This window comes from Erpetoichthys calabaricus, chromosome 13 (genome assembly GCF_900747795.2).
Source record: "Erpetoichthys calabaricus chromosome 13, fErpCal1.3, whole genome shotgun sequence".
Taxonomy (NCBI): domain Eukaryota; kingdom Metazoa; phylum Chordata; class Cladistia; order Polypteriformes; family Polypteridae; genus Erpetoichthys; species Erpetoichthys calabaricus.
The window spans coordinates 66,333,977-66,360,548 of NC_041406.2; the positions used below are offsets into that span (position 1 = coordinate 66,333,977).

The following is a 26,572-nucleotide window of genomic DNA, read 5'->3' on the forward strand; positions in this document are numbered from 1 at the left end:
TACATAGTTTTATGCTTTTCCTTTTTATAAACATTTGACCCATAGATGGGTTACACAACTTATTCAAGATAATATTTTTAAAGGAGCAATATATTAACAAAAAATTGTCCAGATGATACCGACATTTTGCTTTGCTTAGAGAAAACAGAGAATGAGTTCATGTGTGTGAAACACACTACATGTTATCAGGCACTGTTCTATTACAATAATTCCAACAGAATGTATGTACAGAATTATTTAATAAACAATATCATATAATAAAAAAACTGCTTGCTTTTGTTAAATGCAAAACTACATAAATAACCCAATTTCATTTTTTGTCCAAAATGTACTTCAAGGCAAACAGCTGTAATTTTACATTTACATAAAATCAGAACGTAAATGATTTTAAATGTACATTTTACTATACAAACCTCTTCAGATAATTTAATGATATTGTTTTGTTCATTAACTCATGTTGATAAAGTACATGTTGACAAATATATGGATATTAAACTTTTGAGTGTTGCGATTTTTGTGGTGAATTCCCTTTGAATCCCAATATGGGACCAGAGCATCATCTCTCTGACCAGCAGGGCTTTACATATTTCAGGTGCACGCGGCACAGGCCAGGACTCTTACCCAGCCCCATTTAAACCAGTAAAGACCAGTCTGACCTACAACTGTGTTGGATCTAAACTGACTGTGCTTTATGACAGGCAAACGGCCTCACAACTTACAAGAATATGTAGTTCACATGTAAACAATACAAATATCAAATACATCATTAATTATACTTTTATTTACAAATCATATGATGAATGAAAACACATAAGGCTAATTGAAAAATTTGCTTCATTTGTTTACTTTTAAAAATAGTTATTAATGTCTGATTAAGCCAGTTCAGGAAAAAAAACGTAATATTAAAAAATATACAAGTCTTTCTCTTCATTTAAAAATAAAGTATGTACCTGTCAAGGATCGTCAACTGTGGAATGAAATAAAAAAAGATGTCAAGAACAGGAATTCTGCCTCGATCAGAAGCTGGGTCTGTGCTTTAATTCCCGCAGCGCACTACAGGTTATTTCCAATGGATTCCTTGATTGCAACTGCCGGCGTTGGTCCAATGTGAGTCCAAATGTAACCTTTTTCTGGACGAATGGGAATCGTAGGAAAAGGACATGATCGGGACTTAAAATATTCTGATGGTGCATGGCATACAAATTCTAAGTATTCCATTTTTCTGGGAAAGTCTTCTTCTGGGCCTCAAAAAAAAAAAAATTAAATTATGAAGACAATAAAAAAATATGTTTTGTTATTCTGTCTTAAAACCACGATATTCTAGCAATCTATATGAACCAGGCTTCACTGCATAAGCCAGGCATTTGTTAAAACCACACAGATCCACCTTCAGTTTATTCATTTGCATATTTTTGGAGTAAAGTCATATAAGAAATATCAGCTCTTTTCTTTAAATAAATGCAAGTCTATTTTTGAAAGTGGCACAATTGAAATCATGAGATTGCACTGGCAGACATCTGAATTCGCAAATTTCCACTTCCCAGTCATTTCACAATTACTGATGAGGTGACTGTACAATGAATATCTTTTTGCACAAAGACATCGATGTCTCAGGTCAGCTGTGTCAGAATGTTTAAGAAGGGCTGCTGTGACTGGAGGTCTCAATTCCATCTAATTTGTTAACTAAAGCGGATTCTTGCAGTATAACAGAAAATGCCATTTAAATGGTCTATTAAGTTGGTATGACATTCAAAAATGATTTCTAAATTCAGTGGGCAAAAATTTAATATTTTATATACACACAGGGGTTTATAGGGTGCACATATAACATCATTTTCTGAGAACAAACTTCCTGTGCAAATGATTACCTATAGTATCTAACTTGAAAGTACAATAAATACAGACAGAGAGAAACAAATAAATATATAATGTGTTTAAATTAATGGGTTTCATGTATTTTAATATGTGCCAATTTTTAAAAATTATACTTAGGAATCTCTTCATAGCCTTGTCCACATTCTCACATTTAGAAGTACACTAAAACTACATCTCAATGAAGGAGTCTATAATTACTGATTATAAATATTTTGTAAAATTAAAGCCAAATCAAAAAGCAAGCCATATTCATTTAAGCAGTACAAATCAAGGCACAAAAATAATAAGATGCAATATGATAAAATAAAATGATAGATCCCTAAATTAAGAGTAATTCATTTAATTTGAAGCAAAGGTGAAAACAGCAGTGCAGGTAATGGTAGGCGCCGCCATGATTGGCAGCCTTTCCAGCAGCTCCATGTACGACTTTATATTTCTACCTTTTTCTTACTACTTGGACATGAATTTTTACATACTGAGACTCGTCTATTTAGGTAGTCAACTTCAAGCGCTGAAAACAAAGGCCCGTGCCGGTGTGGTTCCCTATTTACCTGACGAGGTAAGAAGGCAGTATCATGGCAGCAGAGCCGGCGCTAAGCTAAAGGCTAAGTGGCTAGCGAGAAAGTGGCGATACAAGCCTTTGGTGCCTTCTGTGATCCTGGGAAATGTGAACTCACTACCAAATAAGATCGATGAACTGGCTGCAGTTGGGGGCATGCACTGGTACAGTGCGTTGCCGCACCCACTACACAACAAAACAACTCGGGATCCCGGTTTGCAACCCCCCCAGGCAGAAACACGGTCCAGTCCCACCCTCCAGAAATGACCCTCTATCTGTCGCAGCCAGGTGTTACGTGGGCGACCCCTTAGTCTGGTCCAGCCACTCGGGACCCCAACAATGAGGATCTTACGAGCTGGATCACCCTCGGAGAAATGTGCCACATGGCCGTAGTGCCGTAACTGACACTCCCTCACAATGCAGGTAATGTGCCTCATTCGGGATTCCATGAGCAAACACTCATTCGACACAAAGTCAAACCAACGGTACCCAAGGATTTTCCGGAGAGACACAGTACCAAAGGAGTCCAGTCTTCGTCTCAGGTCACTGGATAGCGTCCATGTCTCACAACCATATAGCAAGACAGGAAGCACCAGGACTCTAAAAATTTGGACCTTCTTCCTTTTGCATAGATATCAGGAGCACCACACACCCCTTTCCAGCGATCTCATGACCTCCCATGCTCTCCCAATCTGTCTACTGACTTCATAGGAAGAGTCACCAGAGACATGAATGTCACTGCCCAGGTAAGTAAACCTCTCAACAAGGTCAACACTCTCTCCGCAAACAGACACACTGCTGATGGCTGTACCCAAGAGGTCATTAAAGGCCTGGATCTTGGTTTTCATCCAGGACACTCGCAAGCCCAGACACTCAGACTCCTTGCTCAGTCTCTAAAGCGCCCAGATCAGAGGCTCCATTGACTACGCGAAGTTCACAGCATTGTCAGCAAAGTCAAGATCGGTGAAACGTTCACAGCTGCTGGACCCCACGACCTTACCCAACACCCAGTCCATACAAGCATTGAACAAAGTAGGAGCAAGAACACACCCCTGACGAACCCCAGAATCAACTGGGAAAAACGCAGAGGTCCTGCCTCCACTCTGCACAGCATTCACAGTACCAGTGTACAGGCCGGCCATGATATCCAGCAACCTCGAGGGGATCCCGCAAATCCTCAGGATGTCCCACAGGGCAGCTCGATCAACTGAGTCGAACGCTTTGCGAAAATCGACAAAGGCTGCAAAGAAACTCTGCAGATTTTCGCGTTTGTGCTCCATGAGAACCCTCAGTGCCAGGATGCAGTCGATGGTAGACTTGTTAGGTGTAAAACCAGACTGTTCCAGTCGCTGGTAGGCGAGTAAGTGATCACGGATCCTATTGAGGACGACCCTAGCAAGGACCTTACCTGGCACCAAGTGTTATCAGTTAGCAGTGTTATCCCCCTGTAGTTTCTGCAATCCAGGCGATCACCCTTCCCTTTCCAGATAGGGACGATAAGTCCCGTTTTCCAGTCAGTTGGGATGATGCCAGTCTCCCAAATGGAAGCAAAGATTTCTTGCAATGCCAGGAGGACAGCCTTACCACCAGCCTGGAGAAGTTTACCCCGGATACTACAGATCCCTGCAGCCTTTCCCCCCCTCAGCTGGTTCGCCACCTGTGCAATCTCAGTGAGACTGGGAGGTTCACAGCTAATTGGAGGATCAGCCTCAAGAACCGTGGACCCAGAGATATCCAACGTCCTAGCTGGAGGATCAGCTTTGAACAACTGCTCAAAGTAGCCAGCCCAGTGGGTCACAACTGGCTGCGCTGGTGAAAAATGTCAGGACCTACAGAGAATGCAGTTTGTTGTGTTTTTGTGAAACGTGGCTAACGACTAGCATCCCAGATGCTAACATGGAGCTAGCCAGGTTTAGCACAGTTAGAGCGAACAGAGACACAAATACCTGCGGGAAGCAGAAAGGAGGAGGACTCGCTCTCTATGTGAATACAAGGTGGTGCAACCCTGGACATGTAAACGTTAAAATCTCCACTTGCTGCAGGGACATCAAACTGTTGGCCATAAGTCTGCGTCCATATTACTTGCCCAGAGAGTTTGGACACGTCATTGTTGTTATTGTTTACATCCCTCCACGGACGGACGTGGAGACAGCGGATGACGTCATCCACGCCGCTGTTGCTAAACTACAAACACAGCACCCCGAGGCGCTTCTGCTAATCGCTGGAGATTTTAACCATGTGATGCTGGACATAACATTACCTGCCTTCTCCCAGTATGTGGATTGTAACACCCGAGGAAATGGGACTATTGACCTACTGTATGCAAACATTAAAGATGCATACAGCGCTTGGGAAAGCAGATCATAACCTGGTTCTGCTTCAGCCTCACTACAAACCAAGAGTCAGGGAGCTACCTACAACTACACACTCATTCAGGAAGTGGTCCCCTGAGGCAGAGCAGGCACTGAGAGACTGTGTTGGAACTACGGACTGGGATATCCTGCAGGGATCATATAGTGAGACCATTCAGGAGGTTGTTGACTGCACTACTGACTACATCAACTTCTGTATGGACATTGTAGTTCCAGTAAGAACAGTACGCTACTATGCTAACCACAAGCCATGGATTACAAGTGACATCAAGGGCCTTTTGAACCAGAAAAAAGGGCTTTTAAAGGCGGTGATCAGCATGAGCTCAAGCGCGTGCAGAAGGAACTCCGAGTCCAGCTCAGGGCGGCGATGGAGCAGTACAAGAGAAAGCTGGAGCAGAAGTTGCAGAATAACAGCATGAAGGAAGTGTGGGATGGGATGAAGATCATCACTGGCTGCAGCTCGAAGCTGGGTGCCACTATCGAGAGAGAAGTGGAGAGAGCGAACCTGATGAACAACTTCTTTAACAGGTTTGACCACCCTAACCCACTCTCACCTCAGAGTATTGCACCCTCCACCCATCTTTCTGCTGATACCAGCATAGGAGACAGTTTTCCCCCACCCACAATTACAGCAGCCCAGGTAAGCAGACAGCTGAGGAGACTTTGTGCCAGCAAAGCAGTGGGTCCAGATGGAGTATCGCCATGACTGCTGAAGGCCTGTGCGTTGGAGCTGGGGAGTCCTCTACAGCGCATCTTTAACCTGAGCCTGGAACAGGTAAGAGTCCCGAGGCTTTGGAAAATATCTTGCATCACCCCAGTCCCAAAGATATCATGTTCCTGGTGAGCTGAATGACTTCCAGCCTGTTGCTCTGACGTCACATGTGATGAAGACCATGAAGCGGCTACTGCTCACCACCTGAGGCCATAGGTCCACCATGCCCTCAACCCTCTGCAGTTCGCACATCAGGAGAAGGTGGGAGCGGATGATGCCATCATCTATATGCTACACCGATCCTTCTCCCACTTGGACAGAGGCAGTGGTGCTGTAAGAATTATGTTTCTTGACTTCTCTAGCGCCTTCAACACCATCCAACCTCTGCTCCTTAGGGACAGGCTGACAGAGATGGGAGTAGATTCATACCTAGTGACATGGATCGTGGACTATCTTACAGACAGACCTCAGTATGTGCGTCTTGGGAACTGCAGGTCTGACATTGTGGTCAGCAGCACAGGAGCGCCGCAGGGGACTGTGTTTTCTCCGGTCCTGTTCAGCCTATATACATCGGACTTCCAATATAACTCGGGAGTCCTGCCACATGCAAAAGTTCGCTGATGACACTGCTATTGTGGGCTGCATCAGGAGTGGGCAGGAGGAGGAGTATAGGAACCTAATCAAGGACTTTGTTAAATGGTGCGACTCAAACCACCTACACCTGAACACCAGCAAAACCAAGGAACTGGTGGTGGATTTTAGGAGGCCCAGACCCCTCCTGGACCCTGTGATTATCAGAGGTGACTGTGTGCAGAGGGTTAAGACCTATAAATACCTGGGAGTGCAGCTGGATGATAAATTGGACTGGACTGCCAATACTGATGCTCTGTGCAAGAGAGGACAGAGCCGGCTATACTTCCTTAGAAGGCTGGCATCCTTCAACATGTGCAATAAGATGCTGCAGATGTTCTATCAGACGGTTGTAGTGAGCGCCCTCTTCTACGCCGTGGTGTGCTGGAGAGGCAGCATAAAGAACAGGGTCACCTCACGCCTTTTTTTTTCTTTACACTAAATGCACCTTGACTGTTTATTGCCAAACATGTTTATTCATCTTACCATAGAACAATGTTCTAATCAAGGTTCAAGCCTTTTCCAATGCTAATTATTGCCCTAATTTTAGATATGAACTTTTCAGGCAATTGCCAATTGCTTATTGCCATTCTCTGACTTATGAAGGTCAACACACTTTTCTCTCATTTGAATTGTGTGTTCTCTTATCTCTCCTATGTTGATGAATGAAAAAGGGAATTTGGCCTCTGTGACACTTCAATTTCATATCTCATTGGCACGGGAAGTAATGAATTACTGCTTGAAAGTTCCAGCACACTCTAAACGTAAAAAAGATCAACTTAAAAGAGTGTGACATAAATAACAAAATGGCTCAATTACACTTTGTTCATAAGAATTTCTAGTGATGTACAAGTGGTTTTGTTAAAATATTTACTTACTTCAATTAAAACTGCAATTTTTTTTCAGTGTGAAAGTAAGGTAATTCACCAGAAGATGACTTTTAAAAAAAACTTTTTATTTATCTTTACCAAGGGTGTCAATAATTTTAGGGTTGGGGTGACTGTATAAAACAAAGCCTCACAAAAAGAGTAAGTTGTCAAGCAGTGCAAACATATACTCATACAATGGACCTGTATCTTCATGGTGAATATTAGTTTTGTATGGGGACAAGTGGTAATTTCATCAAAGACACTCTATTGTTGTACCCAAAATATAATAAGTCTTGAAAGTTATTGCATGTAGAGTTACAGAAACGAAATGGATGGCATTCACATTTCTCCAGGAACCCTAAAGTGGATTAAGCAAGTTACAAAATATTATGTTCATATGACTGAATGTGTAAACTGAGAGAGAGGAATAATCAAACACAAAGGAATTAATGATAGTGTTTCTGTATTAGTGAAAATGTGTTTCAGTGCTACAGGATGTCACTGCTATTTACTGTACAACTTTATTTATTTTTGCTATATTAAGATAGTGGTAAGAGGCTGGCAAATACTATTGCAAGTCTGGTACATTCATACTCCTGCAAATTTCATAAAATTGCCACATGTTGAAATAAAATCGTGATACTCCTTTTACATTCTTCTATGAGAGGGTTCCTGTTTGTGGTCGAATGTTAGTTTGAAACACAAAGATATATCTAAGCACAAAAGTAAAAACAAACTATTGTTTAGTGCCTTAAAGAGGAAATGGAGTTGTGATTCCTATCTATTATAAAATAAATCTGTGTCAAGACTTGAAGCACAGATGACTAACATTTAAACTGCTTTAGCTATTCTGGCAAAATGGGCAAAACCTCACCACCTTGCAATTTGTTTTCAACTTAAGGTAAACAGCAAGTGACCAAAGATGATGTAAAAAGTGTTCTCAGCAAACAAAGTTTTCATGAAGAACAACCGATTATCTGTTCCGCTCTGTCTCTGATTCTGAAAGCAGTGATTTAACCTAATTTAAATAATTATTATTGCGTTGCATACAGAAGGTAGAAAATCTGACACTGTTGAATGACAAGCAGAGTCAAAATTATGTGAACTAAATTTTTAATACAGAAATATCTGGATACCAAAAACAGTACATAGAATAAAGTCTCCCTTCTTCTGCCTCAAATAAAGCAGTTCTTGGATTCATTCTGTGCAATTGCCTTATCTAAACTAAAATATATTAAGGACATTGAATTCACAACAGATGGTGAAAATTTATTATTCTTAAATAATTTAAAAATTTATGTTAACTGATCTTTCATTGAAAAAATTCTGGTTTAGCCTGAAAAAAACAAAAAAAACATAGGTTCACACAGGGCTGTGAAGACTTTTCCAAAAGCCTCGTACCTCAATAATAATAATAATAACAATCACACCTCAATAGGTATTTTAAAGTACAAAATGTTTAGGTTAATTTTGTTACTTTGTTCCATGGCTTGCAAAAAGTACATCAATAACACTCTTCCTAGTACTCTAAATAATGGAATATGACTTGCATAACATTAATGTGAAAAGAAAGAGAAAACAAAAAAAGAGAAAATTTAACAAAACTGAAATTTGAAATATAAATGATACTTAATTCATTCAACAATCCATTTGAATAAATACCGTATTTTTCGGACCATAAGACGCACTTTTTTCCCCCCAGAATTGGGGGGAAAAAGTCCCTGCGTCTTATGGTCCGAATATAGCCTAAACATGTGCTGTAAAAAAAAAATTTTCAACTTGCCCGGCTCTGTGCTCCATTCCCACCGCGGCCGCCCGCCCCGCTCACTGGAGTCAGGCGCTGCTGCTGCCCTGTGGTAGTAGTAGTACCGTACCTGCTTCCATGATCATTCCTGCTGGCTGCAATGCTCCATTCCCGCCCCCGCCCGCACCGCTCACTGGAGTCAGGGGACTGGACTCTAACTGGTACAGTGTAGTGTACGGTGACGGTCCCTTCCTTGATCCTGCAGTCTGCATGCATCATCATTCATCGATTCCCATCCGCCTCAGCTGGTGTCCGCCCGCTTCCGGGATCGGAACCAGCGTGAGGCGCACATGTGACCTCCCTCCTGTGAGAACACGTGTGCGCCTCACGCTGGTTCCAATCCCGGAAGTGGGGGAAACCAGCTGAGGCAGGACAGGAGTTGCGAGTCGAGCGCCACCACCGCACACACCAGTGAAATACGAATAGAGGTAAATGACAAGTGAAATGACTGAGTGAAGGTAAAAGCGCAAGAATATGCATACAAATAGAAACCCTAATACAGTGGAACCTCGAGATACGATCACCTCTGTATACGAGAAATTCAAAATACAAGGAAAGTATGAGTGAAAATTTCTGATCTAAATGCGAGCATTGGCTCGCGTAACGAGCCACAAGCCAGGCTGTGGGTATAGCTCTCAGCTTAGCGAGGGGGCGTGGTAGCAGTTGCGAGCCGCGATCTGCGGTGTCTGCGTTTCTCACTTAAGTGCACAGGTGGGAAACTGCCCACATCCATGATTGTTCCTGTGGCTGATGGGCTGCAGCTGCCATGTCCTCCCCGCATATATAGAGAAGCGCGAGCCGGTTAAGGGGGAGAAGAAGTGAGAGGAGAGAGAGAGAGAGAGAGAGAGAGAGAGAGAGAGAGAGAGAGAGAGAGAGAGAGAGAGAGAGAGAGAGAGCAAGCAAGCAAGCAGGCAGGCAGGCAGGCAGGCAGGCAGGCAGGCAGGCAGGCAGGAGAGCAGGCTCGCGTGTAGCTGAACAGTGAGCTGAACAGGCGAGCCAAACAGCTGAAGCAGGACGGTGTAGAGAAGGTCAGCTGCATTAACTCTTTTAGGGCGGATGTCGACTTTTGTCGACAGGAGGGGTTGAAGGCGTTAATGTTAATGGCGACAAATCTCACTGTCACGTCACAGGCATTCCCTCTGTGCTTGGAGGAATGCTAGACTCGTTGACTCGGCAAATAAACATTGCGTGTGCGTGAGTTGCGAAATGTAAACAAAGGCAAGATGGCACCGACATGTGAAAAGGCAGCGAAGCAAGTGCAGAAAAGAAAACACTTGGCAGACGTTGTTTTGCGCATTACCGCGGAGTCGGACTCTTGATTTTTCAGAATCGGACTTTATTGGCAGTGATCAGGAGATCGAGCAAGAGAGTTAGAAGCAGGCATCAGCTGATCAGACACCAGCCGATGCCGCGCGAGCGGATCTGCTGCCAGTTGAGTGCCTTCGCGCAGCCGATGCATCTACGGCAAGGTTCGCGTGGGATAAATACACATACATTGATCCGTTGAGAGCCGATATGGCTACCGGAGTTTACAAGACGGCATGGCTTGCTGTTGGACACGACAGATCACCAGCTGCTGTACTTCAGGCTGCTCTCTCCTGATGCTGCTTTTCAGCTACTGTCAGACGAGACAAACAGGTAGGCAGAGATTTTTTTTGAATCGCGGGCTGCGTTTGCATCGCATTCTCGTTATTCAAAGTGGAAACCCACAACGAAAGACAAGATGAAGCGCGCTGTGGCATTACAAATAGAGATGGGACAGAACTGGTGATATAACTTCAGGGAGCATTGGTCCAAACGTGTTTTGTCCCCTGGTGGCTTAGGTACGTGCTGCTGCAAAGTTTTATTCACTTCTGTAATAAACAGAAGCAAATCCCATGGGGTGAGCCAGGCTATAATGCCATACATAAAGTTCATAAAGTTTCAGAAGATGAAAAGAGGTGACAAAACGGTTTTCATGCAGGCAGAAAACTTGGTGGCAGTGGCATGGCACGATGGCAAATGGGTGACTTGTCTCTCTACAGTACACACTAACAATATATGTTAGAAAATGCAGCAACAGACAATTGAAAAATAGGCATCAAAACAACACATAGAGAATTCAGGCTCATACAACATGCAAGACAGTAACATTTGTCAAAAGTAAATATTTTTTGTTGATTTGATATGTTAAACAATTGCTTTGTGTTCTTTTTTAAAAAATGTTAGTTTTTGGAAAAATATTCAGCCCTGGGAGAAAAGAAACAAAAAAAAAATTAGCCCTAAAAGAGTTAAGAGTGTCTCGCCTAGATTCTGACTCTAGCGATGAGGAGTTCTTGGGGTTCTCATAAAACAAGCAGAACCTAAAAGAGCGTAACTGTTCAACTTTATTCTATTTTATTACTGAAGTCTCTCGTTATTGTGTTTTACAGTAATTTTGTCTTTTGCCGACTGTATTTGTTAATAATGGTTCTAAATGCTGCTGTTCACTTTACAGGGTTGATTACATGTGTTTATGACTGTGATGTTGGGTTTTAATGCACATAAAATGTTTTAAGACATCAGAATCTTTTTTTTCTTCATTTCCCTTCTCTAAAAACTGGTGCGTCTTATGGTCCGGTGTGTCTTATGGTCCGAAAAATACGGTATTCTTTAAATATGACCCACTAATGCTGATGGCATTATTGAAATGAACACACTAAAGAGGCTGGTGTGCAAATTCAGTATAACTATGGTAAAATCCAGAAAATATGAATAACAAATGTGGAATTTGGAACTAACACCTACAAGATCAACGCACCCTAATGAATGATTACAGACTGTAGCCACAAACCACTTGAACTTACCTACAATGTAGGTTGATGGATCAAACTGATCTTTTGGGCTCTCGTTTGTAGGAATTAACCAAGTTAAAGCAGCACTTTTTTCACAGTACTGATCTTGAACAAATCCTCTGATCTGAGCATAGTATGGTCTTCCATCCTCTTCATCAATGACTTTAATAACATCTCCAATCTGAAAATACACTCCCTTTAAAGATAAAAAGGTAAGAAGTTAAATGTAATACAAAAAAATTTGTAAACAGCATCTTAATATTTAATACCTGACTCTGTTCCATTAATTTTCTAATAATGTATTCAACTAAAAGAGCAATGCATAAAGTAAAAATGCTTACTATAACCTAATTAAAATAGGATTTATTTATATAAAATATTCTTCTCTATTACCAAAACAATCATTCATACAGTTGACTACACCACAGCTACAGCAGAATGGATGTGCTCATATGGAGTTGTCAATGTGTCTGCTCGGTCTTTCCTTTTGGTATTCAATTTTACTCTCCTCTGTATGTGTGATTGTACTCCAATATTCAAAATTAGTTCTTGCTTTGTGCCTGATTCTGTTAGAATAGGCCACAGCTCCCCACAGTTGAAATAACTGAACTCAAAAATGAATCAACAGAAGGAATAAAAACAGTTATTCACATATGTGCATTGCATAATCTTCCAAACACTAAAAAAATTCAGATGCAATACAAACATACTTGGTTAAATTTAGTCTTTGGCAAATCTAATATCATCATCATAACTGTGCGTCAGTTTTACAAGTAGTTTTTACTCATGTTATTCTCAGATATCCATTTGCTTTGTACAAACTTTCATTCAGTACTACTAATACCCTAAGTTCTTGTCTATAAGCCGCGGCTTATCTAAGGAAAAAAGTTGTGAAAATGAAAAAATAGAATATCGGCTTATACATAAATCCGGCTTATACAGTAATCCCTCCTCCATCGCGGGGGTTGCGTTCCAGAGCCACCCGCGAAATAAGAAAATCCGCGAAGTAGAAACCATATGTTTATATGGTTATTTTTATATTGTCAAGCTTGGGTCACAGATTTGCGCAGAAACACAGGAGGTTGTAGAGAGACAGGAACGTTATTCAAACACTGCAAACAAACATTTGTCTCTTTTTCAAAAGTTTAAACTGTGCTCCATGACAAGACAGAGATGACAGTTCTGTCTCACAATTAAAAGAATGCAAACATATCTTCCTCTTCAAAGGTGTGTGTGTCATGACCACAGAATGTCACATAGATAGAGAAAGCAATCTCTAGCAAACAAATCAGTGGTGCTGTTTGGCTTTTAAGTATGTGAAGCACCACGGCACAAAGCTGTTGAAGGCGGCAGCTCACACCCCCTCCGTCAGGAGCAGGAAGAGAGAGAGAGAGAGAGAGAGAGAGAGAGAGAGAGAGAGAGAGAGAGAGAGAGAGAGAGAGAGAGAGAGAGAGAGAGAGAGAGAGAGAGAGAGAGAGACAGAGTTTGTTTTTCAGTCAAAAATCAATACGTGCCCTTCGAGCTTTTAAGTATGCGAAGCACTGTGCAGCATGTCTTTTCAGGAATCAGCTTTACAAAAGATAGCAACGTGAAGATAATCTTTCAGCATTTTTAGACGAGCGTCCGTATCGTCTAGGTGTGCGAACAGCCCCCCTGCTCAATCCCCATACGTCAGGATCACAGATAGTCAGCGCAAGAGTGAGAGAAAAGTAAGCAATCTAGCTTCTCAGCCATCTGCCAACAGCGTCCCTTGTATGAAATCAACTGGGCAAACCAACTGAGGAAGCATGTACCAGAAATTAATATTTAAATATGCTTACATATAAAATCACAATTTAAATGACCGATACGCGCACCTGTTGACTCTGCGACGCCCAGAGCAGAAAGAACGCGCTCCGGCCGCTCCAACCGCGCCATGCGGGGAGTGAGAGAGACGCCAATATCTCACACTCTCTCCCCCCTTAAAGAAATTAAATGGGTGCGAGTGAGACCACTGACCTCCCTCCCTTCTATTAGTTATAGGTTATAGTACGTTCGGCTTATCCATGAGTCCGGCTTATCTATGATACAATTTTATTTTAAAAATTCGTATGATTTTTGGTCTCCGGCTTATACATGAGTCTGGCTTATAGACAAGAACCTAGGGTACTTTAAAAAAAAAGACTATGTTTTTGGAATTTTTGGTATCGACTGGGTACCAAAGTATAAGTTCTTCTGGCATCCCTAATTGCCAATCACATCCCTATATCAGCTCTCCTTTGAGAGGCTACCCCAGTTCTTATGCCTCATTCTAAACAATATAACTGTGTAATGGTCATACATAGTTGTTTTAATCTGGATATGTTAACACAATTTTACCTTATAAAATAAAGATTCTGACGTGATTATTGTAGACACAGATTCAGGTGCTTTGATAGGCTGGAAAAAGAAAAACAAAAGAAAATGAAATTTTTTAATTACTTTAATAATGAAATCTAAGTTTAGTTTGGGAAAAAATACCTTGAAAATATTTTAACTACATGTCATTTTACTTTTCTGATCAATCATTTTTCAGAATATGTACAAATAATAATAATGAAATGCATAATAAAAACATAAATAAATAACACACACAATCTGATGCCTTATCTGAGACAGTGTTTTTATGGAGTACAATAGAAAAAGAAATAAATATTATCTGCAAATACAAACACTTAAACTGTACCTGAGAAAAATCAAATCTCCCTCCCTTCCAAATGAGACCTTATCATTCCAACTCCTACTCTAAAAAAATGCAATGAGGGTACATTATGATATACTAAAGAATATTACTTAATTTGACCATTATCAACTAGATTAATCAATCAGATGCAATTTTATGAATACAATACAGGCATTGTTAGATATCTACATAGAGGGTCCCAATAAATGCTAAATTAAAAATATGAGGTCACCAGATTGGGTGCTTTCAATTTGAAGTAATGGAAAATTGAATACATCTGGTAAACTCAGCAGTTACTGAATTGTAATAGATGGTCCTTATCTGGACTCTTTCTCAACCTATGAAAAGTCTGCAAGAAAAGGAAAGTGTACATGAAAAGAAAAGTTAGACAGAGAGAACTGATGTACACGGAGCAAAAAAGAACAGCTAGGTAAAAAGCAGAAGAGGTGGAGAAAAATTTCAGATACTCATGAAGAACAAAAAAGATTTTCGAAGTATTTAAATAGCATATCTATTATATGTAAATTTCATTAAAATATCTACAACAGTTCAAAAGGTGATGTATTTTGAAATTGTTTGTAATGTTTTTCTGACAAGACATGTCAATAACAAAGCCCACCTTAAGTCAAAATCTGGAGAACAATGTAAACCATTCACAATTAACAGGTTGAATAGGAATGTGCCCATCACCTCTGGAAAAAATGTGGCTGTATGTGAGTCAGTTTATTAATACAATTACTGGATTCAAGCAATCCACTGCTTAATTGTTAGACAGGGATGTGGACAAGGCCTTAAACCAGTTTTTATTACTTTTTTCCCCTCCTACTTCCACTTTCTTCGAATGACCAGTCCCTCCCCACCACTATCCCTACTGCATCTATAACTCATATTACATCAATTGGAATGGCCAATTATGACTCCACCTTTTATCAAAAAGTGTAACAGCAGTGTAAAACATCCTGCATTGGTCCTACTCCAAAGAAGGCTGGCACCTCTTAACCTGAAGACTACAGACCAGCAGCACGTCTCACATGATAAAAGACTTTTAGAGGCTGGTACTGGACTATATGAGTTACCTTTAAAAGACCACCTGGACCCACTGCAGTTTGCTGACTGAACAAAGACTGGAGTAGAAGATGCCATTATCTGTCTGTTCCACAAGGCCTGCTCTTTCCTGGACAAAGCTGGCAACACTACAAGGATTATTTGTTTTGATTTCTCTATTGCCTTCAATACCATCCAGCCATCTCTGTTAAGGGGTACATTTGGACATAAGCAGGTGAATGAGCCTATGGTGTCCTGGATTATGGACTATCTGTCCGGTCAACCAGAGTTTGTGAGAATCAAGGACTGTGTCTCTGATATGGATGTAAGCAACACTGCAGCATTCTGGTGCATATTTGAGAGGGGTTTGTTGTTTGTCATTATATAAATAATACTTATTTATGCAGATTCTATGAAAAGCCAAATTTCCACCTGGGGATAAATACAGCTCTCTCCATCTACCTGTCTATGTTCTATAAGTCCTAAATCTTTAATTGATACTGGCCCTGTAGATCAGGCTAGATAGTAGTATCCTCCTATAAATATCATCATCAGAGGAAAATGATTATGATGATGACACTTGGAAGGTTGTTGAAAGCTTAGGAATAAAAAACTATTTTAAGATACGTGACTCATTTTCTCCCTTTGTGAATCTAGAGCAAAAAATATGCAAACCGTATCACAGACCTTCGTTTCCATATATATATTTCCAGTATGATAATATAAAGAAGATAGTGATAATAGAACAATTTTGATAAGAATAATTAATAAATGAATTCCAATCATTGTAATACTTATGATACTCATTCCGGGTTCATAAAACACTCAAATGCAAGTGTTGCATCATATGCAATCTCCTGTAATATAATAAATGCATGTATACAGTGTATGACTGACATATTTAAGGGTTAGTAGGTATGTTATCCCAGGCAGTGTTGCAACAATCCTTTAAGCACCTTAAAACAGTGTTTTTGAACTAACACACTGTTAGGCTCCGGATCCCATTGAAACTGAAACTGGGGTCAGCAAATGGATGAATACATTCTTACTAATGTACTATATTATATCCATTAAGTGCCACTACTACCACATCCAAGTTCGGGACATTGCCCTGCATCCAGTGTTTCTGGGAGCAGTTCCATCCTCCTACAACTATTAATTAATGGATTAAGTTGATAGTATAAAAATGAGACTACACAAATATCAACAATAAGGTTTCCATTTTAAGGTATCGAAAGAGCGATAAATACAGTAAACAAACTCATGTAGTTAGATTAGGTTAACAGTAAATTGTAAGATGACCATTAACAGACTACATTGGTGATTAATCTGGGCTCAGACCTTAACTATATGTTTAAACAAGACCCCAGGTTTATCACAAAAATGAGCTCCTCTCCCACAAACATATTTTATATTGTCATCATGACTTTTAACCAAAAAATCTTTTCTTACAAAATTCATTGACCCAAACATTCATTTAGGAACCTAGTTTGCCCATACAGGGTCATCCATTATTTCCTTGCGGATAACTGCAGTAGTACAGTTACTATCTTATGAACATATTAATCAAAAATAAACAAGTTTAATCAGATGCTTACATTCTTAAGCTTAAATATATGCCGTCTTCCTTTCCCTTTGGTTGAAACTTTTTTCTCAGAAGCTGGAGCTTTGTACTTGGTATTTCTTAATCTAGCTGATCGCCTGTGGATTTCCTGTTTAGACTAAGCAAACAGAAGAAAAGATCACATACTTAGTGCAAGTTACAAATCCACTGTGAATATACATATTTTTAACTTTTAAATTATAAACCAGAATAATTTATATTAACAGGGACAAGAATACATCAAAAAAATGGATTCACATCCAAAAAAAAAAAAAAAAAAAACAGAATCCAGAACAAACTAATCAAAGATCAACCTTTTCTGTACATAAATGAAAAGTAGAAAACAAAACAGCAAAATGCATGTGTCAGCTGTACTGGTTTGAATGTTTAAAAGGGATGCTTTCCTAAACAATTAGATTATTGATTTATCTAGCAAATGCAGTTTAACTGAGGTTGTGTTGCTTGATGTGACTGCCACCAAACAATACCGCAATTTGGAAAAGAAAACTCAGAATTTTCTCCCTGTGTGAGTAGTTCTATTAAAAAAAACATGTAATAGTGTTAAAATAATAATAATAAAAACCAATACACTGTTGCCATTTAACTTTCAAAGAAAGCCAAACAAATTGCTGTACAGCCGCCATGATACGCTGATGTGGCCCTTGTCAACTACATGTACACAAACAGTACAAACAACACTGCTGATCTGCAAAACACAGCAAACAGTTGGAGGATTTAATTTCTGGGAACTGTAGCGGTCAATTGTGGTTTCTGAGACATGCCATTTAATCTTGAAGTATCAGCATAAAAGCAAACTATACCTGAAACTGTTCAAGTATACAGATGTCACTTGCTCCTGGTGTAAACCTTAAGACATGTTGTTTGTTGTGTGTAGCAGTGTATATATAGACTCTACCAGTAATTTTTAAAACATGTGAATCAACAACATACAGTACAAGGGGGCTCCGCCCCCTGCTCGCTTCGCTCGCCTACGCCCAGCGTTTTGAACCCGTGCCCGCTGGGCAGCCACGTGTGAGGATGACGCACGTTTAATACGGAGCGTTCGACCGTGTCACTCTGGGGCCCCCCACTGTTAATACGGAGCTCAGTCTGTTCTATTATGCGGTGCATTGTGGACTCTTGCGGACCCCGTAGTGTCTCCCGTTTCAGTTTGTATCTCGGTCAGTCGAGCTTTTGTCTTTGAAGCTTTTGAATTTCGGTCTTCATTATCTGTAACCTGCTGTCCATGTGTTTGGCCCCCTCGTTTAACCTGTTTATGACGTTTTACTTTGCTTTCTACTCTGTCTTTCATTTCTGATCTCGCTTTATTCTGCTTTTGTTTCAATGAGACCTGGTCCGTGGTGAATATATTTTACCTTTTTCGAGTAATAATTTTCATTTGTTTGCGATACTGTGATGTTTATCGTACTGTTAATAATGCATGACTGTAATGTGATTCACCTATGCTGTATAATTTGGACGTGTGAGGATGACGTATGTTTAATACGGAGCGTTCGCCCGTGTCACTCTGGGTCTCCCCACTGTTACTACGAAGCTCTTTCCGAAACTATTATTTGGTGCATTGTGGAGCACTGCGGAATCTGTAGTGTTTCCCGTTTCACTTCGTATCTTGTTTAGTTGAGCTGTTTCTTTTTGGAGCAGTGCCTGCCTGGTCTGCGGCATTTCAGACGCACGTTGTAGGCGCCTGCGTTCATTAATTATATCCAGGCAGGCGCGGTCACTCGAGCTGTGTCGTGTTGAATCCTTTGCCTACGCAGTTTGAGACGCGCGTTGTAGGTGTCAACGTTCATTAGATCTGTCCACGCGGGCTTGGTGTCGAAGCTGTGTTAGTTGTTGAGCTGTTTGGTTCTGGAGCCGAGACAGTTTTGCTTCCACGGTTTCAGACGCGTGTCCGTACCATCTCGGGTTTGATGTATGAACCTTTGTGGACTCCGTAGTGTGTCCCGTTTCACTCTGGGGTGGGGCATTGACTCCTCTTGTTTTACTATGTCTCCTCCTGCGCCTTCACCACGCATTAATGCCACTCACAATATGGCGGCGACGCCTGCGCCTTCCGTATTATGTCGGTTTTTACCATGCTGTGTAGGCGACTTTGCCTTTTGTACTTTACCGCGCCTTCCGACGCACGATGTAGGCGCCTGCATCTTCTGGGTCCGCCTCCGCTGTGTGGTGTGGACGTTTAACTGTCGTTGTTTCTGCCTTTATATTCTGCATCTCGGTGTGCGTGTGTTTCGTGCCTAGGTTTTTTTGAAGCTGTTGCATTCCAGTTTTCATCATCTGTAACCCGCTCTCCATGTGTTCATCCCCGTTCTTTAATCCCTTTAGAAAGTTTTACTTTGTTTCCTACTCTGTGTTTTATTTCTGACCTCGCTTTATCCTGCTTGTGGCATGTCAGACGGTTCATAGTCTCTCTCGTTTTACTCTGGGCAGGGGGGCGTTGTTCTGTAACCTGCTCTCCATGTGTTTGTCCCTGTTCTTTAACCTCTTTATGACGTTTTACTTTGTTTCCTACTCTGACGGTTCGTAGTCTCTCCCGTTTTGCTCTGGTGGGGGGTGGGGGCTTTGTGTGGCGCCTGTGTACGTGTGTAGTCTCTCCCATTTCACTCTGGGGGGGGTGGGCTTTGTGTGGCACTTGCGCACTATGTCTTTTGCGTCCACGGGCAGGTCCCTGCGTCCATATCCGGTTTACTATTCTCGTTTAGTAATATGGATATGATGTTTTAATAGCTATCTTTTACAAGTACATAGCTGTGTACAAGTAACGTTTATGCTCAAGGAGGAGGATATCTGTTGGTGCCCGTCTTGTGTACATCCTGATGCTCCACTTACATCAATGGGCAAACAGCATAAACTTTCAAATGAGGTAGAAAAGGACATCTGCATTGTTCAGACACTATTTCAATGGTTTGTTCAAATTGTAAAGCTGGGTTTAGCAGAATGTGGCAGAATAAAAACATTGACATTTAGTCAAAGTCTAAATTTAAAAAAAAAGGCGGAGTGTTGGCTCTGAGGCTAAGGATCTGTGCTGGTATCCTGAAGGTTGCCGGTTCAAATCCCCATTACTGCCAAGAGAGATCCTACTCTGCTGGGCCCTTGAGCAAGACCCTTAACCTGTAATTGCTCCAGGGGCGCTGTACAATGGCTGACCCTGCACTCTGACCCCAAGGGGCATGCGAAAACTAACAAATTCCTAATACAAGAAATTGTATAAGGTGAAATAAAGAACAACAAAAAAAAAAAAAGTACATCCATTGGTATATTTTTACAATTGCATTACACAGGTCTGTGATTATACCATAGTGCAGGTGGTAGGGCCCAGAATGAGTTCTTTTGCTCTTTTTTTATGTGGCTCTCTATCCTTAAAAGGAGTGCTTGTCGCTGCCACAGTAGATAGAATACTGTTTGTGACTTTGCAAGCTTGCTGTTTTTATAGATGACCCTGTCACTGGTGTTAGAATGCCTGCTCATATGATGGATGAATGACTTATCCCTGGCTGATGCAACTTCTCAGCGCCATTACATGTATGCAATTTACCTCTATACACAGTAATCATCTTGTAAATGCAGATACGTGAACAAGCCTCAAACCTTGCCTGGTTGCCACCCTGAAACATTGATATATGGTCTGTGTTAATCACCTTCATACATATACAGTACAATCACAATGCTGCTGACTTTCATTGACTGGTAAAGCCACCTCTCACATCATGCATGGAGACAGCACCACCTGCATAAGGCGCCAGTGTTTTGGAGAGTAGCCAGCATCAACTGACATATGAAATGACATGATTGCTGCTACAATAAATAGTATATGTCATATGATAAGCTGCAGGTTCAGCCAGTTACCTTATCAACATGCCAGCCATCACGTACAGCAGCACCATGAACAAATATGTCTGCCGAAGCTACTTTGTTTTGAAAACAATGAATCATGGGTTGGCCCAGGCTACTGAGCCACGGTTTGTCGGTCTCATTGGCAGCGCAGTTGATTTGTGTGTTAATGGAACATCACTGCTCACTTTCACAAAAGCAGCATCTTTCACGCTAAGTGTCCTTGTTCCTATGTTAAAGGTTGGGAGCATGCGCTGATCAATGAGTGCTGACAATTGCAACGATTACATTATGGAAGCCAAATGGCCCTTGGCCGACTAAATCATCTCAAGCCAGTCATTTTCTGGGGCGTCCCTGCCTCTCTCTCTAAAAGCTTGTTCTTTTCATACATAGCCATTTGCATTTTTTGTAAGCGATTCCAAACATGCCATGTGTCAAACCATTAGGCATGGCACTTACAGCTTTCTGTACCCAGGGAGGGAATCACGCCTGTGTTTTTACTGCGCTTTGGTTTCTAATCCTGAGAAGTGACAACCGGCTGATATAAACGGATGGAAAAACAAACATCATTGGCCTTCGTTTCAATAAAATTAGTACCACACCGCTTTTAAGCCTCCGAATCTCAGAAGCTAATGAATATACAAGCCTAAAATTAGGTACACTAGGTTTTGGGGAAAAACAACATTATTTCTATAAAATATGAAGCAAATCGGACATGGTAGTCGCGAGGCCGCTATTGATTTCACGTGGATTGATTCTAAAACTACTTTAGCTGGTGTTCGGTAAATGACAGACCGATTACTTGGAAATATATCGCAAGTCTGTGTCCAGAGCACACCGATGACATTTTATTAGTGGAGTACATCGCAAAAGGGAACATTGACAGAATGAAGCAAGAATAAATTAAGCATAAAGAGCTAACAATGTTAAGCGCCAACCGGCAAAGTTTCGAGGAAATTGGGGCATCCTACCTGCTTCCCACCGCCGTTGTTCTGCTGCGCCGAAGACGTGGAGGAGGAAGTCCCGGGAGCTGCACTGCTTGGGGCGCTGCTCTTTCCGGTGCAGTTGTTACACAAGATTTCCCCTTGGCTTCCTTTTTTCCACATTGATGAAGAGTTCGTCTTACAGACGCTGCAGCAGGGCTTTAGGCCCAGCGGCATTTTTGCCATTCACGCAGATTGCCACTAAAGTTAACAATGCGAACCTTTCAGGTATCTAAACCCAGTTTTTCCCTGCGCAACATAACTGGGTGTCATTTCGACAAATGTACAGGCAGCACCATCCTCAAAGACATCATGGAGAGACTGGCTCCTATTATTGCAAGCGCAGATGAAAATACAGATACTGTAAACATAAGAGCAACAATACAATTCAAATGATCAAATGTTCATTGACAGGGCTTGCGTATGACGCTCCAACACGACTGGCCGCCAGCAACGTAGCTTCTGATTGGCTGCTCACCGAGTCGGCGTAATTCGGAAAGAGGGAGTGCGGGTACGCACTTGAGGCGATGCGAGAAGTTCGCTGGCGGCCCCCTACTGTTTGGAGGATAAAATGTCCTGTCGTGGGATTCGAGCTACGTGCGACGTTGAAACCCTCTAGATGGGCGCTGTCTTCCCGTTACATACACAATTACATGTGAGCATTAAGGTTTTTGTTGTCTCTTGTTGAGTCTTTCTGGAGTTTACATTTATTTACCTGTAGTAGGATGGCCATTCACAAGGCGGAGTTTTATTTTGGCAGTTTCGTCTCTTGTACGTTTACGCCTCCTACTGGCTTTCGCAAACACACTAATGCCAGGTCTGAATGTATTTATTTTACGTTCTACGCCGAATGCTCTTTTGCCTTTCATCTGCTCTTTACAAAAGTACAATTGTGTTCTTAAGAATTACCTACACTGAAAACAAGTATTTGGGTCCAATTTTTAAGATTTGCACGTTTCAATTGTATAACCAATTTCCATCAAAATGAATCAAGTAATATTAAAATAAGCCCCCCATTTATACAAATGAAATGATTTAGATACTAAATGCATTGTAAAATTGTCATATAAAGCATACTGCACAGGTTGTACTTAATATAAACTGGTTTCAATAACTTGTAAAGGTTCAAATATGGTCATTCTATTACCGTTTCTGTCCGAAACATTTGGGTCCATTTTGTACGATTTACATGTTTGTTATATGACAAATAAAATCCATTAAAGTGCATCATGTAATCTTAAAATACGTTTTTCGGTACAATTCAATTTCTTTGGAAACGTAAGTTTAAGAGAAAAATTTATATAAATATTATTATACTCAATGAAACACTTCACTAAATAAACTGCAAGTATCATAAATCAGTATCCACGACTGTGCAAAACGTATGAAATCTGGAAAAAAAACTCACTTTACCAAAGACTTTAACTTTATTTCCAAATGTATAAAGGCGCGGGGATACCAGGGACCGCAATGAAACAAAAGGGGCGGGTCTTTATGCAAATATATGAGAGTCACGTGCACGCAACTTGTTTATTTTTGGTTAAATTAACTGTGTAGTGAAGACGGATATAAACATGTTTCAAATTTTTAAAAAGTGTTAATTTAACTTAAAATAGGGACGAGTAAAGACAACAATCCCCAGAGCTTATTATGCTTCTGTTAAAAGAAAATAATTTAACATGATTTAATTGTGTTAATGTCACACCTAAGACATTTAGGTCAATGTGACCAGGAAAAGCTACCTAATATCAACAAACATGATTATTTTAAGCTATAGTAACTTAATTTAGATAAATAAAGTGAACAACCCTGTTGTTTTATTTTTGAGTGTACCTTAAAATGACAAATTTATTTTAGGTGATTTGTTATTATTGACCTAAAACATTTCAAATATTCATCTATTTTCAGAAAGAACATCAAAACATGGAGGCACTCTATGGCAGCACTTCATCTTTTAATCTTTAATAGAAAAATATTTGAAACATTTGACACAACTCTTCTTGTTTATTATGGACTTCTAACTCATGAATTAAATTATTCATGAAATTCATTTGTGAATTTCCCCTTGGGATTAATAAAGTATCTATCTATCTATCTATCTGTTACATTTGTCATTAATAACCCAAAGGCAGGTCAGCTTACGCTAATGCAGATTTTTTTGTATTTTTTGTCAGTTATGTTCAGGTTCATGCAACTTGGATACAGATACTGTGCCTTTTTGCCTAACAAGCGGTAGATAATGGTAAAAAAAAAATAAGTATGAACTATTGTGTAAGAATCTTAGAATTTAAGAAAATATACAAATCAGAGGAGAGAAGATTATTTGGTTACCTAACAGCATCTCATGAAAGTCTAATCAAGTAAAGGGGCCTTTAATGGCATGGCATGCCATGTATATCAGGGTAAGAGCAAGATACCTTTATTGTCACTGTACAGTACAATGAAATATCGCCTATAGATGCCTTAGATAAAAGTATATAAGAGTAGACAATAAACTAAGTATACATTAAACAATGAGAAGCACAGTTACTACTAACAATTCCAAATATACACACAGTAACAGTAAAGGTAAACATGCAAGCATAGAGAAATAATAAATGAAGTCACAGTGAAGATTACAGTCAGTGCAGTGGTCATGGGTGGGTCATGTATAAGTGTGTGACTGTGTGTGGTTGATGCAGAAGTTCAGTTCAATCAGTGATTGTTTCTGCTATAGGTAGGGGCAGAGATCGCTGTGCATTTAATAGGCTCATTGCTTGGGAGTAAAAACTGTTCTTCAGCCTGGTAGTGCGGGCATTCATGGTTCTGAAGTGCCTGCCAGAGAGCAGAGGAGTGGAAATGCAATGGCCGGGGTGGATCTCCACAAATGTTGTTTGCTTTTCTGCTGTAGCGGGTAGTGAAGATATCTTCCAGTGATGGTAGCTGAGTGCCAGTAATTCTCTGAGCCATTGATGAAACTCTGGAGGGTCTTCCTGTTCTCAGAATTGCAGCCAGAGTACCACGCGGTAATGCAGTATGTGATGACAGACTCTATGGTGCATCTGTAGGACTTAACCAGCAGCTGTTCGGGGAGTTGTGATTTTTTTTCAGTCTCCTCAGAAAGTGAAGCCTCTGAAGACCTTTCTTGGCCATTGTTGTCATGTTTGTTGTCCATGACAGTTCCTGGCTGATGTGGACTCCCAAGAATCTGAAACTCTGGACTGTCTCCACCCTCACGCCGTTAATGCTTATGGGATGGTGACCACTGTCCTGAAGTCCAGAATCCGTTCCTGTTTTCTTGGAGTTGAGTGCAAGGTTATTGTTCTGGCTTCAACTCTCCAGATTCTCGACCTCTTCTCTATAGGCTGCTTTGTCATTATTGGAGATCAGACCTATCACGGTGGTATTGTCTGCAAACTCTTTCATGATGTTAGTGTCATGGGTAGATTTGTAGTCATTTGTGAAAAGGCAGTAAAGGAGAGGGCTCAGCACACAGCCCAGTGGCACCCCAGTGTTCAGTATTATGGATGAAGAGAAGTGCTTACCCATGTGCATGTGTTCAGAGATGGTGTGGCCACGTTCAAATGCCTTCCTGACTGCTCTGTCTAGACTGTGCGTTTTTTTTTTTAGTTTATTTCCTTTATTTATTATTTTTTCAATCACAGACAACATCGGGTTTAGTAATCTATGACAGTAGAACACTTTTAGAAATTGGAAACCGGGTCTCTACTTTTATTTCGGACACTTTTAAGCCCGATCCGTCGTGGCCGGTCGAGATACTCCGCAACCCGGATGACAACAATAGATGGAATGCTGACCCGCGGCAACAAACAAAGAAACGGCATGGGAAACACGGCGGCATCTGGAACAGACTGATACAACAAGCATATCTCTCCCCACTGCCTAGCATCCTGCTGGCTAATGTTCAGTCACTGGAGAACAAGCTGGATGAACTGAGAGCGAGAGTTACTTTCCAACGCGACATGAGGGATTGTAACATTTTCTGCTTTACGGAGACATGGCTGACCCCCACAGTGCTGGACCAAGCCATAACACCGTCGGACTCGTGAAATGTCGTCCTCACTATCTGCCTTGCGAGTTTACCTCAGTCATTGCCACGGCGGTCTACATCCCACCCCACGCGGATACAGGCACGGCTTTGTCTGAATTCCACGATGTTTTGTGTACGAATCAAAACAAACACCCAGACGCAGCATTCATTGTGGCAGGGGACTTTAATAAGGCAAACCTCAGACAAGTAATGCTGAACTTTCATCAACATATCATGTGTCCAACTAGGGGAGCCAGAATCCTGGATCACTGCTACACCCCATACAAGCAGGGCTACAAAGCTGTTTCACATCCAGTGTTTGGGAAGTCTGACCATAATACCATTTTCCTCATGCTGGAATATAAACAAAGTTTCATTCGCGAAGCTCCAGTCACGAGGGAGGTGATGCGCTGGTCTGCCCAATCAGAAGCCATGCTGCAGGATGCGCTCAATGATGTAGACTGGAACATGTTCCGAACATGCGCAGATGACGTCAACGAGTTTGCGGAAGCAGTAGTTAGCTTTGTTAGTATGCTTGCTGATGAAGTTGTCCCCACGGCGAGAGTTAAATCTTTTCCAAACCAGAAACCGTGGGTTGACAGATCAATCTTCACGGCAGTAAATGCTCGAACCATTGTTTATAATGCTGGACTCACTACTGGCGCTATGAGCGCCTACAAAGCGGCTTCATACAGCGTTCGACATGCGGTGAATGACGCCAAACA

At 41.1% G+C, this 26,572-nt stretch overlaps 1 protein-coding gene across 1 annotated transcript; it reads right to left on the bottom strand.

Moving 5' to 3' along the window:
- Positions 1-289: 289 nt before the first annotated feature.
- Positions 290-22,262, bottom strand: gatad1 (GATA zinc finger domain containing 1). The gene is made up of 5 exons (XM_028817109.2): positions 21,806-22,262; positions 16,978-17,100; positions 13,993-14,052; positions 11,647-11,830; positions 290-1,244 (listed from the first exon to the last, which is right to left on the bottom strand). The coding sequence occupies exons 1-5, from the start codon at positions 22,001-22,003 to the stop codon at positions 1,054-1,056; spliced, it is 756 nt and encodes a 251-aa protein (XP_028672942.1). The 5' UTR covers positions 22,004-22,262; the 3' UTR covers positions 290-1,053.
- Between the last annotated feature and the right edge of the window lie 4,310 nt (positions 22,263-26,572).